Here is a 23,017-nt window from a genome sequence, read left to right as displayed (position 1 = left end):
TTCTCTCTCAGAGCCTTCAGAGAGAACTGACACCTTGATTTTGGATTTCCAGCCTCTGGTCTGTGAGGGGACAAACTTCTCTTGCTCTAAGCTACTGAGTTTGTGGTACTTTGTTACTGCAGCCCCAGGAAAGGAATATATTCATGTTTCTCAAAATTTCAAATCCCTCAGGCCCCACCCCTTCAGTCCCTCCACTCTTAGCAAACAGCCTTGTCATTGCTATTTTACAAAGAAAATTGAAGTCCTCAGACAGAAATCCAGGCCCCTTCGCTGTGCCACCCTTCCCTCTTTCCCTCCTCTGGAGGCCGGTTCCTCCATCTGGACTATGGCTTCCATCTCCTCCCGCTGCTCAGAAACCTTATCCGGTCGACCATCTTTTCTCTTCCTCAGACTTTTGATTTTCTCAAGGAGACCCTTTCCATGTTCAAATTCTCCCACTAAAAACAAGAAAAGCCCCCTTACTTCTTCATTCTCCTGTAGTTACTTTCCTAACTCACACTTCCCCTTCAGAGCCAAGATCTCTTGAAAAGTTACTGTGACCAGCTTGGTTTCTTCACGTCCCACTCCTCCCAACTCACTCCATTGTCACTTCTGCTCCCATGACTCCATTGAAACCTTTCTTATTTTGGTCACCAGTGACTTCTATGTCATTAAAACCAAAGGGTATAGTCGGTCTTCACCTTACTTGACCTTTCCGCAGCATGACACAATGTTAATTGCAACCTCCTTCCCTTTGCTCCAGTGACATAACTTTCCCCTGGATGTCCTCCCACATCGTTCTGGCTCCTTCCCAGTCTCCTTTCTGGCTCGGTCTCCTCTCCTCAGCCTTTGCATGTCGTGTCCTCAGGGCTCCTTCTGAGGCTCTCTCTACTTAGCACAGCACTCTCTTCCCGAGGTGATCTCATTCCCTTGTTTGCAGATCTGGGACCTCTCCTCTCAGCTCAAGGCTGCAGATCTACATGCACCCTTGACATTGCCACTCGACCGTCTCAAAGTCACTCCAGACCCAAGTCTCAAACAAAATTAATGATCTTGACCTCAAACATCTAGTTCTCATCCACTGTTCTCTCTCCCGGGGAATGGTACCGCCATCCATCCAGTGATGAAAGCTAGGAACTTAGGAAGTCTTTGACCTCTCCCTCATCATCCATACCCATCAACGTACCTTGTCGATTTTACCTCCTACAATCTCAAATCCATATTCTTCTCTGAACTCGTATCTATCATCTTTGTCCAAGAATTATAATTTCTTCCTTGGACTCCAAGAGTCAGGCATCAGTTCTTGTTTCTTTCTAAATGATTCCCCTTATCACAGCCAGAATGATGATTTCCAATTGCAAATCATGTCACTCCCACCCCTTTCTCTTCTTCACTCCCACCTCAGTCTCCTCCCCAACTTACACCTTAAAATGACTTCTCTAAATGCTTAAGATGAAGCAAAAATCTTTAAAATGGGCTGTTAGGGTCTGCCTGATCTAGTGGCCATCCAAGTCTTCAGCCTCACTTTCCTCCATGCTCTTCCTTGCTCTCTGTGCTCCAGCCACATTGGCTTTCTCTCAGTCCTTTACATTTATTCCAATCCCTCCTGCCTCAGGGCTTTTGCACATTCTCTCTCTCTCTGAGAGAGAATCCTTCCCTGCCTCTTCCTAATTTCTGGTGGTTGCCAGCCATCCTTGGTGTTCCTTGGCTTGCTTCCTGCCCCCTCTCACTCCCCTTTGTCAGATTAACAGCCTATATATTAATGGCTTACAAAGTTTTCAGATTGTAGCTCAATCTCATGTTTACAGGAAAACCCAAAACCTCTTCCTGAGTTCTCTCCTTCACAGCTCTTTCCACAGTGACAAGTTTACATTTATGTTCTTTTGATGACTATCTGTCTCCTCTAAACCTTTAGGTTCTAGGAGGTCTGAGACTCACCCAATACCCAGCACAGTCCCAGGCACAGAGTAGTCACTTAGCAAATATTTGTTGAATGACTAAATAAAGGAAAGTACTACACTGGGTTCTGGGGATACAAAAATGAATAAGGCACAGAACTTCCCAAAAGCAGCTCATAGATTTGGGGTGGGAGGGACAAGCCGATGAGAGGATAAGTAAACAGACCCAGGGTGTAACGAGGTGGTGAGCACAGAGCAGAAGAGCAATCCAGAGGAGACAGTGATGCCTGAGTCCTGCTCAACGCCCCCAGATGAGGCTCAGCCCAGGTGTCTATTGACTGATCTCTCAGCCCTCAGGGACCCTCGTCCTGTGATATTACTGCTGTGTAGTCACCTCTGTATTCCAGCCATGGCAATGCCACCCCACCCTGCCACAGATCCTACAGAGGCACTGTCCTCAGGAACTGGGCACAAGCAGGGCCTGTTCAGAATGCAGTGTTATTAAAGGTTCTGGTTCCAATAAGAGCATCGTGTGCCGCACTTCAGTCAGAAGAGCTGGTGTCTTCCGGGCAGTGATCTCATCATATCCTCAGACCAACCCCGGGAGGGAGCGAAGGGTGAGGATTTTTCTCCCCACTGTACAGCTGGGGAGACTGAGGTCAACAGAGATCAGTTGACTTGGCCCAGGAGTGAGAACAGCTCAGGAACAGAACTTGGAGAGAACCCAAGGCGCTCTCCATGGGGTCCACCAGCCAGACCAATTGGCAGAGGAGGAGGACTCGGGCGGAGGACGCGCTGCAGCAGGAGCCTGCGGGCTTGTTTACTTTGGTGCAGAAGGACATTTCATCACCTCTTGGAACCACTGAATGTCAGCGCAGATGGGCCCTGAGAGATCATCTGATTCAACACCCTTGTTTTACAAAGGAGGCAACTGAGGCCAGAGAGATGACTCTCCCTCGCCACACTTTCCTTTCCCTGCCTACTGATATTGAGTGTTGGGCTGACACTGCTAGCTGTTGACGCAAATCCCTTCTCCCCTTCATTGCCTATATGGCTAGACTATATTTCCCAGACTCCTTTGCAGTTTGGTGAGCCATGTGACCATGTCCTCTCCAGTGGGATGTAAGAGGAAGTGGAACATGTCACTTTCAGTCCTGGCCCATTTAAACCTCTCATGCTCACATCTCCATGTTCTTTTCACCTCTGGCTGATTGGGGGGTCAATTCCAAGGGCAACTTTGGAAGCCATACAGTAGAGAACAGTAGAGCTGCCAGGGTTTGGGTCCCTGAAAGACTGGGTGGAGAAGAGCCATCCCACCCACCTGAACATCACTGCCTAAGGCTGTTGAGTGAACAAGAAGAAGAAAACATCTATCACGTAAAGCTGCTGCATTTGGAGGCCTACTTGTTACTGCAGCCTGGCCTAAACCTAACCTAACAAATATAAGTAGAGACAGGAAAGCCCCTGCAAAAGCTCTGACTACATACAGCATTTGGTGGTGGAGACACTGGGCTCAATGCTGTTTCACTGTCAACGCTTTGGAGTGTTCCCACTCCCACCTCTGGAGAGGTTGGGAATGCCTGACTCGTAACTCATTCAGTCCAGGAATTTGGTCTGAGCTGCCTTCCCACCTGTTTCCTTCTAGATCAAAAGCCTCCCAGGGCTAGAATGGATCTGAGACATCATCTGATTTATCCCCCGGCACCAGATAGGGCCCCTTCTAAGCCATCTGAGATGATCAAAAATCTTGTCTAGATTTTTATACTCCTGGGAAGGAAACACTTTACATGTCCTGAGACACCTGTTTCATACCTCGTTGCTACTGTGTCAGAGGCTTTTGCTGAACCCTAAAGCAGCAGAGCTGGCGCACTCCTTAGCAATCATCTAGGACCATCTTTGTTTTACTGATGAGGAAACTGAGGCCCAGATCACACAAATGGTGGTAAAGTCAGGAGAGGAAGCAAGGGCTCTAAGACCAAGCCGACCACTTTTTCCAAGGCTCTCTCTGCCTCCAGCTCTCTGCTGTTTTCTCGTGTTCTGTCCTAGGAGGAGATGAAAAAGTGCTGGGGTCCATCTGCCCTGTGGTCAGCCTTTCCAGGTTCTCCTGTGTCTCCCCCTCCTCCTCCACTGGTTAAGCCCTCCCCCGCTGGCTGACCTTGGTCATTTCTCTTGGAAGGCAGAGAGGAGATTAGAGAGAGAGGAGTCTGTGGTGCCTTAAGGGGAGGGCCACGTGGCAGGTGCATGTTTGCTCCTTGGGCCTTGGTAGCGAAGGCAGATTCTCTAGTGGGATCTCTGAGTCCACAAGAGCAGCCTGTAAGGGCCATCAGACACTTAGATGTTACTGTTTGCCTGGGAGGGCGACCTGTGCTATGTGAAACATTCTCTAAGGAAGGGAGGGAGCAGCAGTGACTAGAACCTCTCAGCACAGGGTCTTGGCTTGTTGGGACTCGTCTGTCTGTGTCTGGACAGCTGGGCAGTCCTGCCTGTTAATGTGAGAGCAGGATCCCGAGAGGCTGAGCTGGGGCCGTGAGAGCAAGCCAAGTTACTTACGAGGAGATCATTCTCTGGCACTTTCTTGGAAAGACCTGGAAATTCCATGTGAGAGCCCTGGAAAGTTGGGTTTGTTTTGTGGTTCTTTAAAAACAAAACAAAATCGCTACTCCTCATTGTTTAAGGTGAGCTTGTTTATACAGAGCAACCTTTGGGTTTTCTGCCTAGTGACTCACTTGGACTGAGTCACCAGAAAGTGGGCCTGGGTCCATCTGCAGCTGCCCTGCTCACCATGATCTGCTCATTCCCCTGGAGGTGGGTGATGGAGCTCTGCATCCATCAGAGAAGAGCAACAGAAAAGAGGGAAACAGAGTGGAGAGACAGGCCTGAAACAGAAGTCCATCCTCAGTTGCCTGAGCGTCTGGTGGTCAGACAGGGTCCCCAACAGAACTGATGAGAGCCTCAAGGAGCTCCAGCGTTCATTTCAGTGGAGACATTGTCTGGATTATTGCCAATTCTGAATTATAGGACCAGAATTAATGGTGCTACATGGTCACTCCGAGATAAATCACAATCTTTGAGTCCAGCTTCAGAATGTTGAGCAAGTTATTTTCCCATTTTGAGCCCCTCTTTCTTCACCTGGAAATGAAGAGACTTGCCCTCCTAAATGTTAGACATTTTATCCTTTATTTACTGGGAAGGGAGGGGATATGGACACAAATGGAACTTTATTTACCAGGAAAATTTGTTTACACTAAATCTTTGAATCGCTCCCATGAAGCTTTTCTTTAAAATTCAGTGATCTTTGTGTGTCCTTTTGTTTAATTTGCCATCTGCGGCCTTTTTTCTGAAGATGAGTTTGCGGAGCCCAGCCTGAATTCACAGTTTTCTTTTTCCTGCGGCCTGTTTGGGTGTCCTGGCCGTGACATTTCTGCAGAACTCTGGCGTGAGCCAGAGGCAGGGGATGGAATCCAGGCGAAGGCGCGGGGGGGAAGAAGATGACTCCTACCTCGGCCCCAGGGTGAGGCGCTAGCCTTGGCAACAGCGAACTAGCACCAGCCCTGGGGCCTGGAGGAGCAGTGGTGGTGGCGACGCTACGGGCCCCTTCAAATGAGGAAGGGGCAACGACCACGCGGTGTGAGGAGCAGGGGACCAGGTTCCCCTCCTCCCGCATAGCAAAGCACTTTGTACAATCCAGCCAGTGCTAATCACGTTTCCCAGTACCTGCTTTTCACCGATCACTGACTAATGGGGTATTTAAGGAGTTAGGAAATTCTGGTTCCCGATTCGGAAGACTCGGGCTGTATGTGTGTGTGCGTGCGCGTGCAGCCGAAGTTGGCCGGCTCTGCGGACCTCACCCCGTGGTCCCCAGCCGGCCGCCCCCGCCCCCTTCCTGCCCTCTCCCCGCCCCCGGGCCGGCCGCGCTCGCCCGGTGATGTCAACCCGAGGAGGAGCCGCCCGCCCCGCGACCCGCCCGGGCTAATTAGCATGGAGCGTCGCCGGGGCCGCCTCCGCCGCCCGCCCGGCCCCCGGCCGCCCTTCCGCGGCTACCACAACTTTTGAGGCGGGGACCGCGCTCGCGGCGCCACTCCGCTCACTTCCCCGGCCCCGCGCGGCGCCCGCCGCCCGCGTCCCTCGGCCCGCGGCCGCCCCGCGCGCCGGGCATGTGAGCGCGGGCGCCGCCACCATGGCCTCGCCGCGCGCCTCGCGGGGGCCGCCGCCGCTCCTGCTGCTGCTGCTGCTGCCGCCGCTGCTGCTGCTGCTGCCGCCCGCCGCCCCGGCCCCCGGCGCGCCGAGCGGGACGCCCCTCGCCGGCGCGGGGCTGCAGGGGACGCCCGATGCGGGCCCCGAGCGCGAGCCGCCGCCCGGCCCCCGCCGGCCGGACCCGGGGCAGGACGCCGCGACACGGCGGGGACCCTCGCGCCCGGCCCCCCCAGGCGCGAGCGCGGGTGAGTGTAGCCGGGCCCCGGGCGCCGCCTCCCCGCCCTAGGCCCCCGCGCGCGGCTCGACCCCGGCCGGCCGGGGCTCCGCGCACCGTGCCGCGCGGTGGGGCCCCGGGGGCTGGAGCGGGGGCAGCGCGCCGGCGGGCGGGCGGGGAGAGTGGGTTTCCTACACGCTTTCCCTCGTGGCCGGACCGGGGGGTGTGACTGTTCTGTTCTGCCCCCCCAACCCTTGGAAGAAAACTTAGCTCCCGTCGTGTACGCCGCCCCTCCCCGCACATCTCCCTTTAAAAAAAAAAGGAAAGAAAAAAACCCCCAGAGCCTCCAAAGCGCCTCTCCCATCTCGGAGGTGATCACATCCGGCCCGACCTTTCCCCAATTCCATTCTTTTCCTATAGATAGAGAAATGGCCTCTCTGGGTACAGAGGCTGACTTTCAAATATAAATAACTGATTTCTAAAGGGTTCTCAACCCTCAGGAGGTTGTACAGGACAAAGGATGTGGTGGGAAACAAAACACTACTGGTTCACTCGAAAAGCACGGACTGGGGCGACGCGGTAGGGTGAGGGTCGCAAGGTCGAACTCCTTCGAGGCAGGCAAACGCGGACACAGGACTGTCCCTGAGCCTTTTTCTCCTCTTTCGTTTCCCAGAGAGTTGCTGCTGCATAATAGCCACTGCCTGTCCCGCTCAGAGGGGGACCTGTGCTCTCTCCTCTGGACTTTTTTTATCCAGTTCCTTCTTTAGGTCTGGAAGAAATGCTAAGGACTGAGTGGAATTCCATCCATAATACCCACTGTGACTTGGGAATGTCACCTCTTTTGATCTCGGTTTGTCCATCTGTGAAATGGAAGTGATGATCGTTGTTCCTCCTAGCCTCCTAGTGATGATGTGACAAAATGAAAGTAAAAATAAGTGAAAAGAGCTTTGAACAAAGTCAGCAACGTGGTGGTGTTAGCCACTGCCTTCCTGTGAGTGACACGGGCATGCGCTCTTTCAGGGTGGCCCCGGACAAGCGAGGTTGCTTGCAACACCACGTATTGATTTGGAGTTTAGATGGGGAGCTTGAGAAGATTGCATCTTCCTAGTGGACGCATCCTTTAAGTTCCTCACGTCGCACAAACTTTCTGGTATAGCAGTTAGCTTGCCTCATTGAACCTAGTGGTGCTTTCTCTAATTAAATAAGAAAAAAGTTTTAAAAAGAAATAATCAGATCCTCCAGTGAAAACTCAACTCTGTATTCACTGGTATTCCCTTCATTGCGAAATGCCTTGTCCTTGTGAGTTTCTAAATCACTGGTGCAAGATTGAGAAACTGAGGAACAGTAAGGGAAAGGAGAGGAGAAAGAAGCTTCCGAAGACCCCAGACACACCCGCAGTCACTGACTGTAGATGACTTACGACGTGCATTGTTTTAAGTTCCACGGGAAGGAATCAAGAATATAAAAGCGAACATTTCCTGGCTTTCTCTCACTAGAAAAATAACTAAGGAACTGTGTGGGGTTTTGTGAGTTTTCTAAATGGAAAGTGGAGTGCAGGGGATTAAGGCCACTTCAGAAGGGACACTCGGGAACTGAAGGCAGCTTTCTCTGGCTGGTTGTCAGGCTTTCTTAGCTGTGGCGCCCTGATCTTGTTAGGGGCTGGCGGGGAGGGATGCTGACTTTCGAGGGCACTGGCTGATGCTGGTGCGTGAGTCTCCTTCCTTCCCTTATGGCTGGGAATCCCCACACATCACAGAGAGCTGGGTGTGACAGAGACAGCGACAGTGGAGGCAACTGGCTTAGGGGACTCAGCAGGTAAGTATTGCTAGTCAGGACCCCCCTCTGCTGTAAGTGACGCACGCTTCCTCACAGGTGTGCAGGTAATCCTACTAGTCTCGGCTTTGCAACCCTCCCAGTTTGATTCATTTGGGGAGGATGGAGCGCTGGGGGCTTCAGGTGCATGGGGCTCTGGAGGAGTCGTGTGAGAGTCCCAGGGAACAGGTAGGCAGGAGCCGGAGCCCAAAACTTCTCTTACCCGGAGGGTCTCTCCTGGTGCCCAAGGAGCATATGCTCTCCAGCTGAGTGAAGGCTGGATCTCAGGTGGGATGTTAGAGAGGTGAGATTAGAAGAGAGGAAATTGATGACTTGTTGAAAACTCCTAGAAGCTACTCACATGGCTGAGGATCCAGGCATAACCTGTGCTTGTTTTCTGGTGGTGGCTCAAACATTGTCACTTAGGGGGAAAAAGAAACAACTAACAAGAAAGCCAGCATTAAGGGATTTCAATGAGTCCCAGTTTCCTAATAACCTCTGAGAATTTTCTTTGGGCCTGCTTTGATTGGCCACTATGTATCACAAGGTACAATCGGTTATTTCCTAAGGCAGCAACATTTCAACTCTGAAAGGGCATCCAGAGGCCGGCCCTCTGGTCCACACTGCGTCCCACGTGGACATCTGCCCTCTCTGAACCCCTGACAGGTGGCCATCCAGGCTCTGCACCACTGTTTTTGTCTTTGGGGATGTGCTCGCTCCTGTGGGCAATGAGCCCTGAGTCTTACAAATAATGTGCTTCATCTGATGGATGGGGACACTGCCTGCCACCTCTTCTGCTTTGGGGAAGCTGGTGGTCAGTGCCAGTCCTCATAGCTAGGGCTTCCAAACACACAGGTGTCAACAGCAGGGACCAGAGATGTCCTTTTCTCCCCTGGGGCCATTTCTAGCCCTTTTCCTCTTGGCAGAGTTGAAGGTTCTTACTGTTGAGTAAGCGTGCTTGTATTCCATCTGTGGGCTGTTTGCCTGCATTAGGCTGCAAGTCCTTGGACACCAGCCCCCCATTTTTGTAGCCATAGTGAAAGTTTTGTGCCCACCTATCACCCTGCTGGCTGGTCAGCTGAAGTCTGTTGCTGGTGTTTCAGCCAGTGGAAGAGACAGCATGCTGAGTCCTGGAGGTTTTCTTTTTCTTGTGGGGGGTGTGTGTGTGTGTGTGCGTGCGTGTGCACCCGTGCTTTAAACATTTCAGGGCTTCTGAGCCACAGTTCTAAGCTGAGTGCTTCAGTTTATCCACCTTGATTTTTGAGATCCATCGGCTGTGCTTTAATTGTGAGACCTGCAGATGAGAGGGGAAAGAAAGGCTCAAGTCATAATGAAAATCAATGCAGAAGGAAAGAACTTTCCCACCCAAAGGGGAAATGACGCTGAGTGGCTGAGCAGCTGGCCCAAGGAATAATAATCTTAGAAAAATGCAGCTCCCTAGAGGAAGGGAAGCGCTGGGAGCCCAGCCCCTTCTGGGCTGTTACATAGCTGTGCCCAGAATTGCTGCAACTGTGTGGGCCAACTTCATCATTTAGCTTTAGCCTGGGACAGCCGTTGCCCTGTGCAGGGAGGACCTGGGCTGGGCAGGAGGCAGCCCCACAGGGAAGGCAGAGGGGCTTTCCTCCAGGAGTGTGTCGCCTCTTTCCTGCCTGAGGCTGGGGGTGGTGGGGGTGGGGATTCCTGAGAAGCCCTCTTGCTTTGATGGAGGGTACCCCAAATAGAAGGAGGGATGTGGGGAGAGGGACTCTCCATGGTGTGTGCGTGGGTGTTTAAAAGCCACATCCTTTTACCTTGCAAGAACCCTTTTATTGCTTCCTTCGATGGGTTGTGCAAAGGCTGAACTGGTATTTTCTGCCCGAGAACTGAATGGTGTGGGTAGGGAGAATGAAAGGTGTGTGATGCCCAGCTGGGCGGTTACTGCCTGCTGAGTCCTGGAGAGTGGGGACGGAGCCTTTGCCCTCCCAGTGATCCCCTCTGCCTGCCAGCAGCCCTGCCCAGCTGGCTGCAGACAGTGTTCTTGGAGTTGACTTGTCACAGACATGCTCAGAAAGCAAGCAAAGAGCAGATGGCAGTTGCAGTTTCCTTGGCCACTTATTGCCTCCTTCAGTGGCTTCCCTTTGCCACCAGCCCCCTTCTTGTGAATGGGAAGTTTTGGGTGTTTCAAATGGCCCTCCCTTCTAAGAATCCTAGGAAAGCAGCAGGGAAGGACATTAGTTTGGATCCCTCTCTGGTCTTGTAGCCTTTGAGCGCCTGTTGTGTCATTGGCGCTTTCGAATTCCTCATCCCATTTAACCCTCAAGATAGTCCCGTGAGTGGTGTTATTTCTCCTTTGCAGTCGTGGAAACTGAAGCCTGGCGAGGTTAGATGACACAGCAAATGGAGGAGGCAGAATTTAAGTCAATTTTGCCCAAATTCATTTGCTCTTTCCACAATATCACGCATCCTCATTCAAAAATTTTTTTTTATTTTCATTTTTTTGTGAGGAAGATTTACCCTGAGCTAACATCTACTGCCAATCTTCTTCTTTTTTTGCTTGAGGAAGATTGTCCCTGAGCTAACATCTGTGCCAGTGTTCCTCTGTTTTGTATGTGGGTTGCCGCTACAGTGTGGCTGACAAGTGGTGTATGTCCGTGCCCGGGATCCGAACCCGTGAACCTGGGCCGCCAAAGTGGAGCGCGTTGAACTTAACCAGTACACCACGGGGCCGGCCCTGCAACCTCATTTTTCTCATCTGCAAAATGAGGCGAGAGTTGTTCTAGATCCCTAAGATTCTCTCCACCTCATCGTTGATCTTCCTTTCTTCCTTGATCCCTTGCTTTTGTCCTTTTTTAGGGACTAGGATTGGGATGAGGGACAGGATGAAGACATGGCAGTGGTAATGGGACAACCTGCAAAGCACAGATGTAAAAGAAGGAGACAAGAGCACAAGTCTTCACACATGTATAAAATGGTATTTTATATAGCAGTTGTGAATTATATCCTATTTATATGCCAATCCATAGGTTATTGATGACAGAGGTAGCCACATTAATTATCAACGAAACTGAAATGTGTTGGTGACATTCTTAATGGGCTGTCTCCTGGGGACATGGCTGATATTATGAGGCAGTTGTTATGAATAACTATTCAGTAGGAGGAGAGATTCAATGGTACCCCATTCAGATTCTGGAAAGTTGTTTTCTTTTTAACATCTATGTCCTGTTCTACCCGCTCACATTCATCTTGTGTAGACAAAAACAAAGATATTTCTGTCCTGTCTTTTCCCTCTTCTTTGGCTGGAGTGTGGCAGATGTCTCAGTCGGTGTCTCGTTTGACTGATTTGTAAATTAGGAAATATTTGCGGAGCCCTTTCTAGGTGTGAGGAGCTGTGCCAGGTGATAACCGAGGTTGCGGGGCACGTCTGGGATGCCCCCAGGGAACATGCCGTCTCGTTGGAGCACAAACATCAAAACTGCAAAAAGTGAAATAATGATGCCTTAGTGATTTATCACTGAAAAAATGTCATGAGAAGGTCATGCCGACCTAAGAAATGGTCTGGATGGAGATGGGCTGCAGCGTGCAGAGGTGGAGAGAAGCTGGGTGCCCGTAGTCCGGGGAGACTGCAGGGAGAAGGAAGGAGCTGACTAGGACGTGGATAGGCAGAGAGGTGGGGAGGGTACTGACATCAACAAAATCCCAAATACTGAAAAGCTCGAGACTTTTTAAACGGAGGTGGTCAACAGCCAGGCAGGCTGCGGGAGAGGACTCGGCACACTAGTCAGGCTCCAGAGTAACTGGAGTCATGGAAGTCAAGACTGGAAAGAGGATTGGGGCAGGTCGTGGAGGGATTTCGAGGCCTGTGTAAGGCGTTTGTTCTGGTCGCATCTGCACACAGGAGCCCCTGATGGTTTGAGGAGGCATCAGTTTGCTTGTTCAGTGTTCATTTGTTCTTGGCGCCAGGGCCTCATGGATGAACCACGTGCAGATCTGCCCTTACTGCAGCCTGGTAGTTATTTCAGAAATATCAGAGCGCTGGCAGGCATTGCATCCATGCATTGGGAGGAAAAGGCGGAAAACAGGGCATGGGCTAGAATGGGGGTTGTGGAAATGGAAAGGGAGCACTGCCAGGGCTGTTTAAAGGAGTAAGGCGGGAGGACGTTGCCGGCCTGGCTGTGGGGATGACAGGGGAGAAGGGAGAGGGACTGGTTTGCCGGTGAAGAGGCTGCTTCGGTGGTAGGCGCTGTCGCTGTAAACACTGCAGCACGTCCCAGTGGAAGTATTCTGCAGACCGCGGAGAATGTGGAACTGAACTAGGGAGAAGTCAAGACCAGCTTCAGCCTGCAGGGGTGAACGTCAATAGCAGCTGAAGCCACGGGAGAAGAGGAAGCCACTCTGAACACCCAGTGTAGACAGTGGGGCAGGAGGCGCACCAGCCAAGGAGCCAGCCCGGCCTGAAGGCGCAGTGCAGGCTGGGCAGTTAGGGGGCTGGCCACGGTTGGCAGATGACTTGAATATAGAGCACAGTTTATGCATAAAATGCGATGGTCTGTGAAGGTCCCCGTGAGTTAACGTGTATCAGCGGGGACCTGTGCTCTCATCCGGGTACTGTGCAAGTTAAAAGGGAGATGGGGAGGGGCCAGCCCTGGGGCACAGTGGTTAAGTGCCCACATTCCACTTGGGTGCTGGGGGTTCGCAGGTTCGGATCCTCGGTGCAGATGTGGCACCACTTGGCAAGCCATGCTGTGGCAGGTGTCCTGCATGTAAGGTAGAGGAAGATGGGCACGGATGTTAGCTCAGGGCCAGTCTTCCTCAGCAAAGAGGAGGATTGGTAGCAGTTAGCTCAGGGCTAATCTTCCTCAAAAAAAAAAGGTGGGGGGAAGATGGGGAGAATGAACCCAGGAAAGGCCATTGGATTTGATTCTGAGAAGTTTAGGGACTCTTTGAGAGTGCAGGAAGAAGCTTGGGTGCTACGTGGGAGATGCTGACCTCTGTGGGCAAAGTTTAACAGTGACACACAAGAGGGAAATCAGAGAGAACCAGAACCCTCGACTGCCACCCCCTACGCTTGTTAGGACTCCTGACTCTTCCCCTGTCGGGAATTGGCAACATGATCCACCTCATTACTTAAATGAGAAGCCTAGAAGCCACCCTCCATTCCTTTCCCTTTCCTCACCTTCTACACCTTTTTTTTTTTGGCGACTCCAGCTGATTCTGTTTCCAGAGTATATCACGAATCTGCCCTCTTGGACTCCGCGGGTCTTTTCTGTTGCCCCGTGTCTGCTCGTGCTCCCCCTCTAATCTGAGCTCACAGACGCCAGAGTGATCTTCTTAAAATGTAATTCAGGTCAGCTCACTCTGGGGCTGAAAACCCTCCAAGGGCTTTGCATTGTGCTTAGAATAAAATCCAGACTCCGTGCCGGAATACGGGGTCTGCAGGATCTGACCCTGCTGGCTCTCTGGCCTCTTCGTGGTCCACTCCCAACTTCTAACCACACCAGACGGTTGTTTACACATGCCCAATGCCTTCCTGTCTCGGAGACTAGCTGCCTGGTGGCCCCCTGCCTATAGTGGAACCAGCCTTCCAGGCAGGGGGAACAGCAAGTGCAAATACCCTAGGCCAGACAGAGCGTCCATGTTTCATGACTGAAGAGAAGGAATGCCATAGTGGGCAGCTCACGGAGGGCCATGAGGACTTCCCTAAGGAGGTCAGTTTTCTTCCAGGTGCTGTGGAGGGATTTTAGCAGAGGAGTGAGGTGGAGAGTAGACTGTGGGAAGACAAGAGGAAGTGAAGGTGGGAAGCCAGGGCTAGTTCGTTGCCTGAAATATGGTGAGCACTCGTGGTATTTGTTGAATAAATGCTTGCGAAAGGGGAAAATGGGTCCAGATACAAAAATCGGAGATGGAAAGAGGAATGTATGTTTATAGCAACCTCTCTGACTGAGCTGCCCTCACGTTCTTGGATCATCAAAACATGGGGTTAACTAGCCAATACCTTCCTCGTACTTTACCCCGACTGCAGTAGGACCATGGACTGGACACTCTTCTTCTCTGGGTGAGGGAGAAGGCAGAGGGGCTGCCATTGGTGCAGAGAGGCCTGCATCCTCTCTCTGGTGTGGAGTTTGGTCCAGGGTGTCTGGGCTGGGGTGCTGCTGTGGCAGGAGGATCTCGAATCAAGGGTTAGGACATACATCTCTGGAATGTTCACCTTTTGCTTACTGTGTTCCTGCTTCCCCACTTGGCCTAGGAGCTGTCAGAGGGTAAGGATGCTTCTCCCTCCTCACGCAGGAGGCCCGTCCTCTCTGACGTTTGCTTCCCCCGCCAGACCAGGGATGCTCTGCCCACAGAAGCCTGGCTTGCCATCAGTCAGCAGTGAGGCCTTGAGCTGACATTCTGACTCAGGCTCAGGATGAAGTGCTAGCCTTGTGGTATTTCCAAGCTGCATGTCATCTTGGCTTTTTAAAAATTATAACATTTTTTAAAATTATGAAAGTCTTATGTGCTTCTCGTACACAATTTAGAAGTTATAGAAAAGTCAAAGCAACAAATAAAATATCACCTATATTCCAACTACTAGAAGTATATTGAAAACTTAGCAATTGTTATTGTTTCTTATTTATATGGAATATAAAATTTATTTTATATAATATAAAATATATGTAATATATAGGAGATATATATATATGTATATATATATATATGTATATCTCCAATCCACGTGTATATCCATATGAATATCGAGAATACTGTTCCATTATACCATATATATATTTTTTGGCTATTTCTTTATTTGATATATAGATTATTTCCACTTTTTCACTATAATAAATAATGCTGGAGAAACATCTTTGTGCATCAGTTGTTGTATTTGTCTCTGATTATTTGCTTAGTGTTAATTCCTGGATGTGGAAAATTTTAAAATTCTTCACAATACTACCAAATAGTCCCTTAGAATTGTGCCAAATTATACTTTCACCAGCACTGTACAATTTTGTCGACTCACCATACCCTGTTTGTCACCAGGCATTTTGTTGAAAACAAAGCACCCCCTCCTACCTTTCTTTTTCACCCAGATATCTTTTGATAGGGTGTGTGTTCTGGGTGTTGTTGGGCGGGGGGAGTGGTCAATCACAGCATCTCTTTGCTAACCCCATTTCCGGAAGCTTCTGGAGCTCCACCTTAGCCTCTGGTCTGAGGCAGGTTGAAGAGAGGATACTTCTGTGAGTGACTGACTTTGCAGGGTGTCTGATGAGCAGGAAGCTTGGTGGCCACTGCTGAGGTCGTGGGTTCCTCCAGAGCAGTCAGGTGCGCTCTCCACTGTGGTTGTGTCGAGAATGACTACGTCTGGGCAGGGAGGCGACCGAGCAGAGTGCTCTGGCAAAGTGAGCAGGCAGAAGGGAAACAGAAGCATTTTAGAAGGAACTGGAATGCAGAATGCGGGATGGGGCAAGAGAATGCCACAGGGACCTTCTATCTTTCTAAATTAGAGCCATTTCATTGGCAATAATTGATCCTTTAAGTTGTGGCGTACTGAGCAAAATTAGATTTTTGTTTTGGGTCTATAAGAACATTTGGGAATATGTTCAGAGCATCCTAGGCTCTCAGGGTTAGAACAAACCTTAAAAGATCCATTGTTATTCATTATATGATAGAAAGGCTTATTTCCAAAACAAGGAGGAAAAAGAAGGCTCTCCATTTAGTTCTGGGGCTCCCTCCCTTTTGCCTCATCGACCCTGGTTGATTTCCAGCCAGAGTCAGTAAATTTCACTCTGTGCTCAGAAACTTTCGGTCTCTTTGCTCAGGGCATGATGCAAGATGCGAGATCACTTTAGATTGGGAGATTATCTGACAAATCCAGACGCTGCCACCCAAGTGATTGGGTGGCTGCCACTCACAGACATAGGTATTCTTGGAAAGGTTCTGGAAACCAGTGAAGCAGTTTCACAACCATCATCATGACGGTTAGAGCGATAGTTGGTGGAAATGGTGCTCCAGTCACCTGGAGTGGTTAGAGGTGAACGCCCATCCAGAAGGTCTGGCTTCAAGTTCTGGCTCTGCCACTTAGTCACAGAGGGACTTCGGGCAGATTGCTTCCCCCTCTGACCTCCATGAAATGATGGGTTGGTCCATCCCATGCTAAGAGCTCCGTTTCTGAGAGTGCCCGTCTTTCACCTCTGAACGCCTCCTGCCTTCCCTGAGGCTGGCTCAGTGTAAGGAGACTCAACACCTGGCTTTTTAGCTCAGGATCTGTGTGAGGGACGAGGACAGGGCCTCACGGTAGCTCTGCCTGTTCCCCTGTAGACCTCCAGCTCCTTGAGAAGAAGCACTAGTTTTTATCCTTCTTTGTTCCCTAACACCTAGTGCAGCCGCTCGGCCCAGGGAGCATCTGTCCAGCCTGTGGCTGCCCGCTGCCCAGGTGGTGCTGCTGCCGCGCCCACACCACCACATGATCTAGGGCTCCTGTTAGAAGACCTCTTAAAGAGCTGGCTAGACCGTCTGCTAAGTCTACAGAGGCTGTTCAAAATGGATGCGTTCATTTTGCACTGTATTTTAGTTTGGGGGTACTTGAACTTCATGGTGCTTTCCTGTCATGTCGCAGTGTTTGAAGAAGGCTTGCAGGTCAGACGGTGTGGCGGGCAGGCAAGCCTCTGTTCCCTGTTCCTGTGTTGTCGGGGGTGGGGTGGGGCTTGAAAGGAGGGACTGACCCCCCTGGAGATCCTGAATAACAGCAGCCCCCACCTCTCTGCGCTGGGAGGGAGTCAGGCTGCTGGAGGCAAGGAGACGGATTTGGTAAGTTTGACAAGTCTCTGCTCAGTGTCTTGGATAAGTTGGGAGAAGGAGACCAGGGAGGAAGACAGGTGATGAGAAGAGGGCAGAGGCCAAGGTCAAGCTCTCCAGCTGACCCCATGCCATCCCGGGCAGTCTGACCTGAAACAGTCACATTGGAGGCAGGAGGAGTGAGCATACAAGGAGAGACGCCTGGTTGTAATCTGGTGGACTTTTTGGTTTTTGTGCAAGGTCATGACCAGTGATTATTGCATGTTAGGCTAGTATTGAAAACCACTCCATTTTCCTTCCCTGGCCGGTAGGCGGAGATGGAAACAGCTTCTACTTGGGGACGAGTTTCATTCCTGTAGGCCCTGGGGCCACCAGGATGTTTGCTGCTGCCATGTGGTGAGACTTTTTCTGGGATCATCTTTTGACAGGATGTGGATGAGAGCCCTGCTGGCTTTGCAGTCACAGACCTGGGCAGGTCCTGGCTTGGGGGTCACACAGCCTCAGTTCAAACCCCAGGAGTCCAGCTGTGGGGCATTGGTACGCTATTCAGCCTCTCTTTGCCTTCAGTTTCTTATCTGTCAAGTGGGCTATAATAGGCCCCTGCTCGGGGAATATAGTGTCATGTATCCCCTGTAAAGCAGATTGCTCTGTGCCTGGCAGGAGAGCTCTGTAAATGCTGGCCATGACGATGCTCCTGAAACCAATGCCTGTTTATACTGACCATTGTATTGATGACAACACCCCCTTCCCTCCAGGCTTATTGCATAGGGGACAAATTCTGAATTCAAAGGGCTTATGTCACCTTCCAAGGACCTCTGTTACCTGGTCCTCCCTCACCTTGGAGGTGCCAACCTTTCCCCTTGGTATTTTTAGAACTCTCCATCCTTAGCTTCAGATGCAGAGAGGAAAGAACAAGATTTGAAGATCTGAAGTCAGAAAAACTAAGTGCCACAGCTCTCACCTGTAATCATCTAAGGAGACCAGATTAACACACATAAAGCAATTAGGATTCAGTAAGAACCGTGTGTGAGGTGTGACTCCAAATAATAAGCCTTTAAAAATCAATCATACTTGGACATCTGTGGCCAGTGAGTTTTCTTCTTCAGCTCAGAACCTCTGGAGGTTGTTGACACATGCCTCAAAAGTGTCTGAAGGAGTTGAGAGCCACCTTCAGAGCTGGTGTGCGGGCCACAAGCAATGCACTGGTGGGTTTTTTTTTTTTTTTTTTGCAGTTAAACCTCCTCCTGGATCCAAAGTGGGGTCACCCCTCTCTATCTTCTGCATCAATCACTAGATTGGGCTTTGAATTTTTGTCTGTTTCAAATTCATCCAAACCCATTATTAACGAATGAAAATTTGTCATTATTCAGGAAACTCAAGAGAATGTTCTGCAGGCTCTATTGAAAATTAGAGAATTTTAGAAAACAGCTTGAGCAATAACAGCCTTGTTAGAATAAGTATGGTCTTAATGAGACCTCTTTGAAGAGAATCATACTCATTGGGTAGGTGAATTCTTGTGGTTTGTTAGGAATTATTTATGGTGTAGTCATGCCTTGTGGTCACGGAGTGCCGCTATCTGTAGCCGCTGGCAGAGTTAGGAAAGAGAGATGCCAGTGGTGGCTCAAGAGCTCTGATGGGGTCAGAGGGCTTTTGATCTTAACCCCTTCACTTTCTAGCTCTGTGGCATTGGGCAGCTGCCTAATATTTCTGGGTCTTACTCTTCTCACGCTAAAAATGGAGGTAATAATATTTAACCTGCTTCCTTAACAAGGCTTTTGAGGAGGAGCAAATATAATTATGACCGTGAAAGCACTTTTAAACGTAGACATAGCAAGTAATTTGAGTCATAATACAATGAACTGACTCTGACCTTGGGCACGGGGCGTTTTGTCTCTGAGCCTGTTTCCATATCTTTAAAGTAGAGATGGCAATACCAGTTGTGCCCACTTCACAGTGTTGTTGTAGGGGTGAAGTGAATTAATCCACGTGGACAGGTTTTGTAAACCGGCGTGTGCCGTGTACGTGTTAGTCCTTAATGCTTCCTTTGGAACTCGTCGGGCATCATCCTTACACGAAGTGAGTGGGGCTTCGTGAAGAAGGTCGTTGTGGGAGGATGAGTAGAAAGGTGCGGAGGAGGTAGAAAGAGGGAGGACATTCTAGGAAATCTCAGCAGCCCTTTTCAGTTCTCCATCTCTTTGTCCTCACAGCTGCCTCTCGTTGCCATGACTCTCCCATCACCTCTCCCTCCCACCAAATAGGATGTTCTTCACAGTCTGCCCTTGGCCTTCTACCTCCGGCTCAGTTCAGTGAACGTTTCTTGAGCACCTCCTATGAGCTACAGTCTCTCATGAGGGACATAGAAATGTGATCAAGTTAAAACTGGATAACAAGGTGAAACAGTAGCAAGAGGGGGAGAGTTCTGTCTGGGGAAGGCTTCCTGGAATTGGTGGCCTCTGAGCTGGTCGTGAGAAATGAGTCAGATTTTGCCAGAAGGCCCAGGGAAGGGAGCAGGGCATTCTAGCTAGGGAGGTCTGCAGGATCAGAGGCTTGGAGGGGAAGCTTAGCATGGCTTCACCCATTTTCTCTGAGGGGGCGACTCCCAGAACTTCCTTTCGTCTCTCCAGAAATCCAGTCCTCTGCCTTCAGCCTCCTGCCAGACATTCACATGTGTTTTTCATGCTTCACTTTCAACACGACAGACAACAGTTATAAATGCAGACTTGTCACCCTTCCCTCCCCCAAAACCTGACCTCTCTTTCCTTTTAGGGTCCCATTAATCTCTCAGACACGCATTCAAAACCTCAAGTATCTTTGTCTTGCTGCCTTTTCTTATTCACATGTAATCGCCATGGACTCTTCCCTCCTCTCTTTCCTCCCATCCTCCCTCCCGCTGTTCCTTCCTTCTTCTAAATCCTATCAGTACAGTGACTCCATTCTGAGAGTGGGCTACATATGATGGCAGGATGTCATCTCCCCATTTGGGTCATGAAACTGCACTTTGGATCCGGGTGTCCTCAGGGAGGCATCCTGGAAGGCCCCCCAGGAGGTCTGCCTCTGTCCTGTCTTGCTTTCCCTTCCAGAACGTGTTACCATTTCTCTGAAGCTTTCTGTCTTCGTTTTGCTTCTTCCTTTCATATCCTTCGTTCTTCCTCTATTTCTTTGGACTTTAAATTGGACTTTCTTTGGAGTCAGGCAGACCTGGGTTGGGGTCCAATTCTGCTATTTGCTGTGTAACCTTGGGCAACTTACTTACTCTCTCGACACCTCAGTTTCCTTATCAAAGAAGCAGGGACAAGAATGATGCCCACCTCAGGGGGTTGCCATGACGATGAACTGGGACACGTTTGGGCTGCTATAATGATAATCATAATTACCCTACTCTGCTGGCTGTCTTTTCTTTCTTAATTCTCCCTAGCTTTATTTCTCCCTGCCTCTACAAGTTTCTCTCTTTTGTTTTATTTCTCTTTTTGGCCCCCTTCCTTTCTTCTCCCTCTGTTTTATCTTTTTCGTAACTGGCTATGGCAAACAACTGATTTAAAAAATTTTGGTTGTATTTGAATTGAGTGTCAGGTTTCCCAATCTTAATTTTAAAAGCCTACTAGTGAACTTTCAATTTATCTCTTTAAATAGAATTTACTGATACACCCTGGCGGGCTCCTGGTGGGCCCACGGTGACACCCCACCTGTGCTCCCTTCCCTCCCCAATCCAGGCCCTGGGGCCCTCTGTGCCCCAACGTCATTCCGCTGTGTACATTTTCTAACATTGTAAACTTTCTGGACGAATGATGTTTCTATGATTTCCTTAGAGTCCTGGGCCACTTCACACGGGTCTGTAGAATAAATTAACCGCAGACCTGATGAAAGTCGGCTGCCGGTGTGTGGAGTGGCCGTTTAAAGCCCAGGGCCACATCTCATTAGGCTCGCCCAGGCTGCTGGACCAGCCCAGCTCTTCCTGCCCCCCTCTGCTCTCCCCCTTCCTCCTCGGAACCAGGATGTTTTTCCTTGCCTTTTTATTGTTTCGCTAACCTGGCAGGCCTCCTTTGGTGGAGCCCAGCCACAGGCTTCCTCTCTGAGTGTTAGTGGATGTTAGGGTGACACTGCGGGGAACAAGGAGGCCCGCACCCCTGCCCTGTCCCCCACTTCACCTCCCGGTACCACAAGGAGCTGCCCTTCAGCTTCTTTCTCAAAAGTGCCTTTTGCTAAAGAGCCTCCTCTTCAGCCCCTCTGCTGGTGTTTATTTTTCGAAGGATGAGAGAGGCAAAGAAAACGGAGGCACCAGGTGGATTCCCCTAGAACGAGCTGGGCCCCCCCTCAGAAAGCCTTTCGATTTACTTGCTCACATGAATGGGAATCATCTGACCTTCGACCCTAGGGCTTTTTCTCGAGGCCTTTTTTATTTAAACCTATAGAATTATTTTTAAAGTGAGGAGCACGAGGTCACATGAAGATCCATCATCTTTCTCTCCTGCCTGGGCAGTCTCCCTCCCTGCTTGGCGCCCCAAGGCCAGACCGCGGGCAATTCATGTTCTGGAAGCCTGACCCCAGACTCCGGGGCTCTAGGTCAGCCCTCCCTGGGTCACGCTTCGTCCTGCAGGTCTGTCTTTCTCCCCAGAGGATGCTCTCTGGACAAAAGCCGACTCTGTCGCAGGGAGGGGAGGATAATACGCCTTATAAACTTTATACTTCTCATTCCTAGAGGCCCTTCCAGGGGAGCCTTTTTTAAAAATCTGATCATCCGATCTCAAGTCCAAACACTTCTCAACGTCTATGGTTTTTCTTGGGGCTGCTCCTTTCAGGGTAAGAACAAGGAAGGAAATGAAACTCCCCGAGAGCCCTGGACAGTCCAGATCGAGGGCCGAGTCTTTTGTTCACACAAACTCATTTGGCTCCTGAACGTGCTCCACCCAGAATCATTACATCCGCAGCAGCGTTTCAAAACACAGCCCAGAGCGGCTGAGCCGAGGAGGCGGCTGCCTTTCTGGTGAGATGGCAGCCACCTTCCCTCCACGCCCGCAAGGTTCCTGCCTTCCCCAGAATATCCCACCCCTGGCCATCCGGCCTGAAATCCCCCTCATTTGGAGCATGCCTGGGGTGAAGGCACTGAGGCCAGGAGGGCCCTGCTGAGGAAGGGCCGGGATCTGGAGAGAGGGCGGCAGCAGCCAGGGACGGGAGAATAAGATTCTGGTCTCAGCCCTGCGCCCTCCAAACTCCCAGGGCACCCTCTCTGCCTTGTTGGGCCACTTCCCACACCCGACACTCCACAGGATCGGGGTGATTGATGTACATGGTTCAGCTCTCTTGGAAGCAGTATGCTCCTTGAAGCAGCTTCCCCTAACCTTCTGTGTGGTCGATGCTCAGTAAATGTATATATTTTTTATTTTGGTAAAGTATACATAACATACAACTTACCATTTTAACTATTTTTAAGGGTACAATTCATTGACATTGAGTACATTCACGATACTGTACACCCATGACCACCATCCACTTCCGCAAACTTTTCATCACCCCAAATAGAAACTCATTAAATAATAACTCCCCAGTCCTTCCTCCCCCAGCCCCCACTAACCTCTATTCTATGACTTTGCCTAGTTTAGATCCCTGATATAAGTGAAATCCTGTAATATTTGTCCTTTTTCTGCCTAGCTTATTTCACTTACTGTAATGTTTTCAGGGTTCACCCATGTAGTAACATGTGTCAGAATTTCCTTCCTTTTTAAGGCTGAATAATATTCCGTTGTATGTATAGACCACATTTTGTTTATCCATTCATGTGTTGATAGACACTTGGGTTGCTTCCACCTTTTGGCTGTTGTGAATAATGCCGCTGTGAACGTGGGTGGACAGCTATCTGCTGGAGTCCCTGCTTTCCATTCTTTTGGATGTAGGCCTAGGAGTGGAATTGCTGGATCAGATGGTAATTCTATGTTTAAGTTTTTTTGTTTTGTTTTGTTTTTTAAAGATTGGCACCTGGGCTAACAACTATTGCCAATCTTTTGTTTTTATTTTTTTTCCTGCTTTGTCTCCCCAAACCCCTCCTGTACACAGTTGTATATCTTAGTTGCACGTCCTTCTAGTTGTGGGATGTGGGATGCCACCTCAACGTGGCCTGACTAGCGGTGCCATGTCCGCACCCAGGATCCGAACCCTGGGCCGCCGCAGCGGA

At 50.2% G+C, this 23,017-nt stretch overlaps 1 protein-coding gene across 2 annotated transcripts in view; it reads left to right on the top strand.

Moving 5' to 3' along the window:
• The first annotated feature begins 5,912 nt into the window (after nt 1–5,912).
• HEG1 (heart development protein with EGF like domains 1) overlaps nt 5,913–23,017 on the top strand; it is an 85,576-nt gene continuing 68,471 nt past the window's right edge. The window contains exon 1 of one of the 2 annotated variants that reach the window (XM_070509014.1): nt 5,913–6,316. In XM_070509014.1, the coding sequence (XP_070365115.1) occupies nt 6,055–6,316 (262 nt within the window). In that variant the 5' untranslated portion in view covers nt 5,913–6,054. The remainder of the gene's footprint in view (nt 6,317–23,017) is intronic. The other variant, XM_070509013.1, reaches the window with a different exon arrangement.

The sequence above is a fragment of the Equus asinus genome, chromosome 5, assembly GCF_041296235.1.
Source record: "Equus asinus isolate D_3611 breed Donkey chromosome 5, EquAss-T2T_v2, whole genome shotgun sequence".
In the NCBI taxonomy this organism is placed as follows: Eukaryota; Metazoa; Chordata; class Mammalia; order Perissodactyla; family Equidae; genus Equus; species Equus asinus.
The sequence above is the reverse complement of the archived record's forward strand: the minus strand, read 5'-3'. Positions and strand labels throughout refer to the sequence as shown.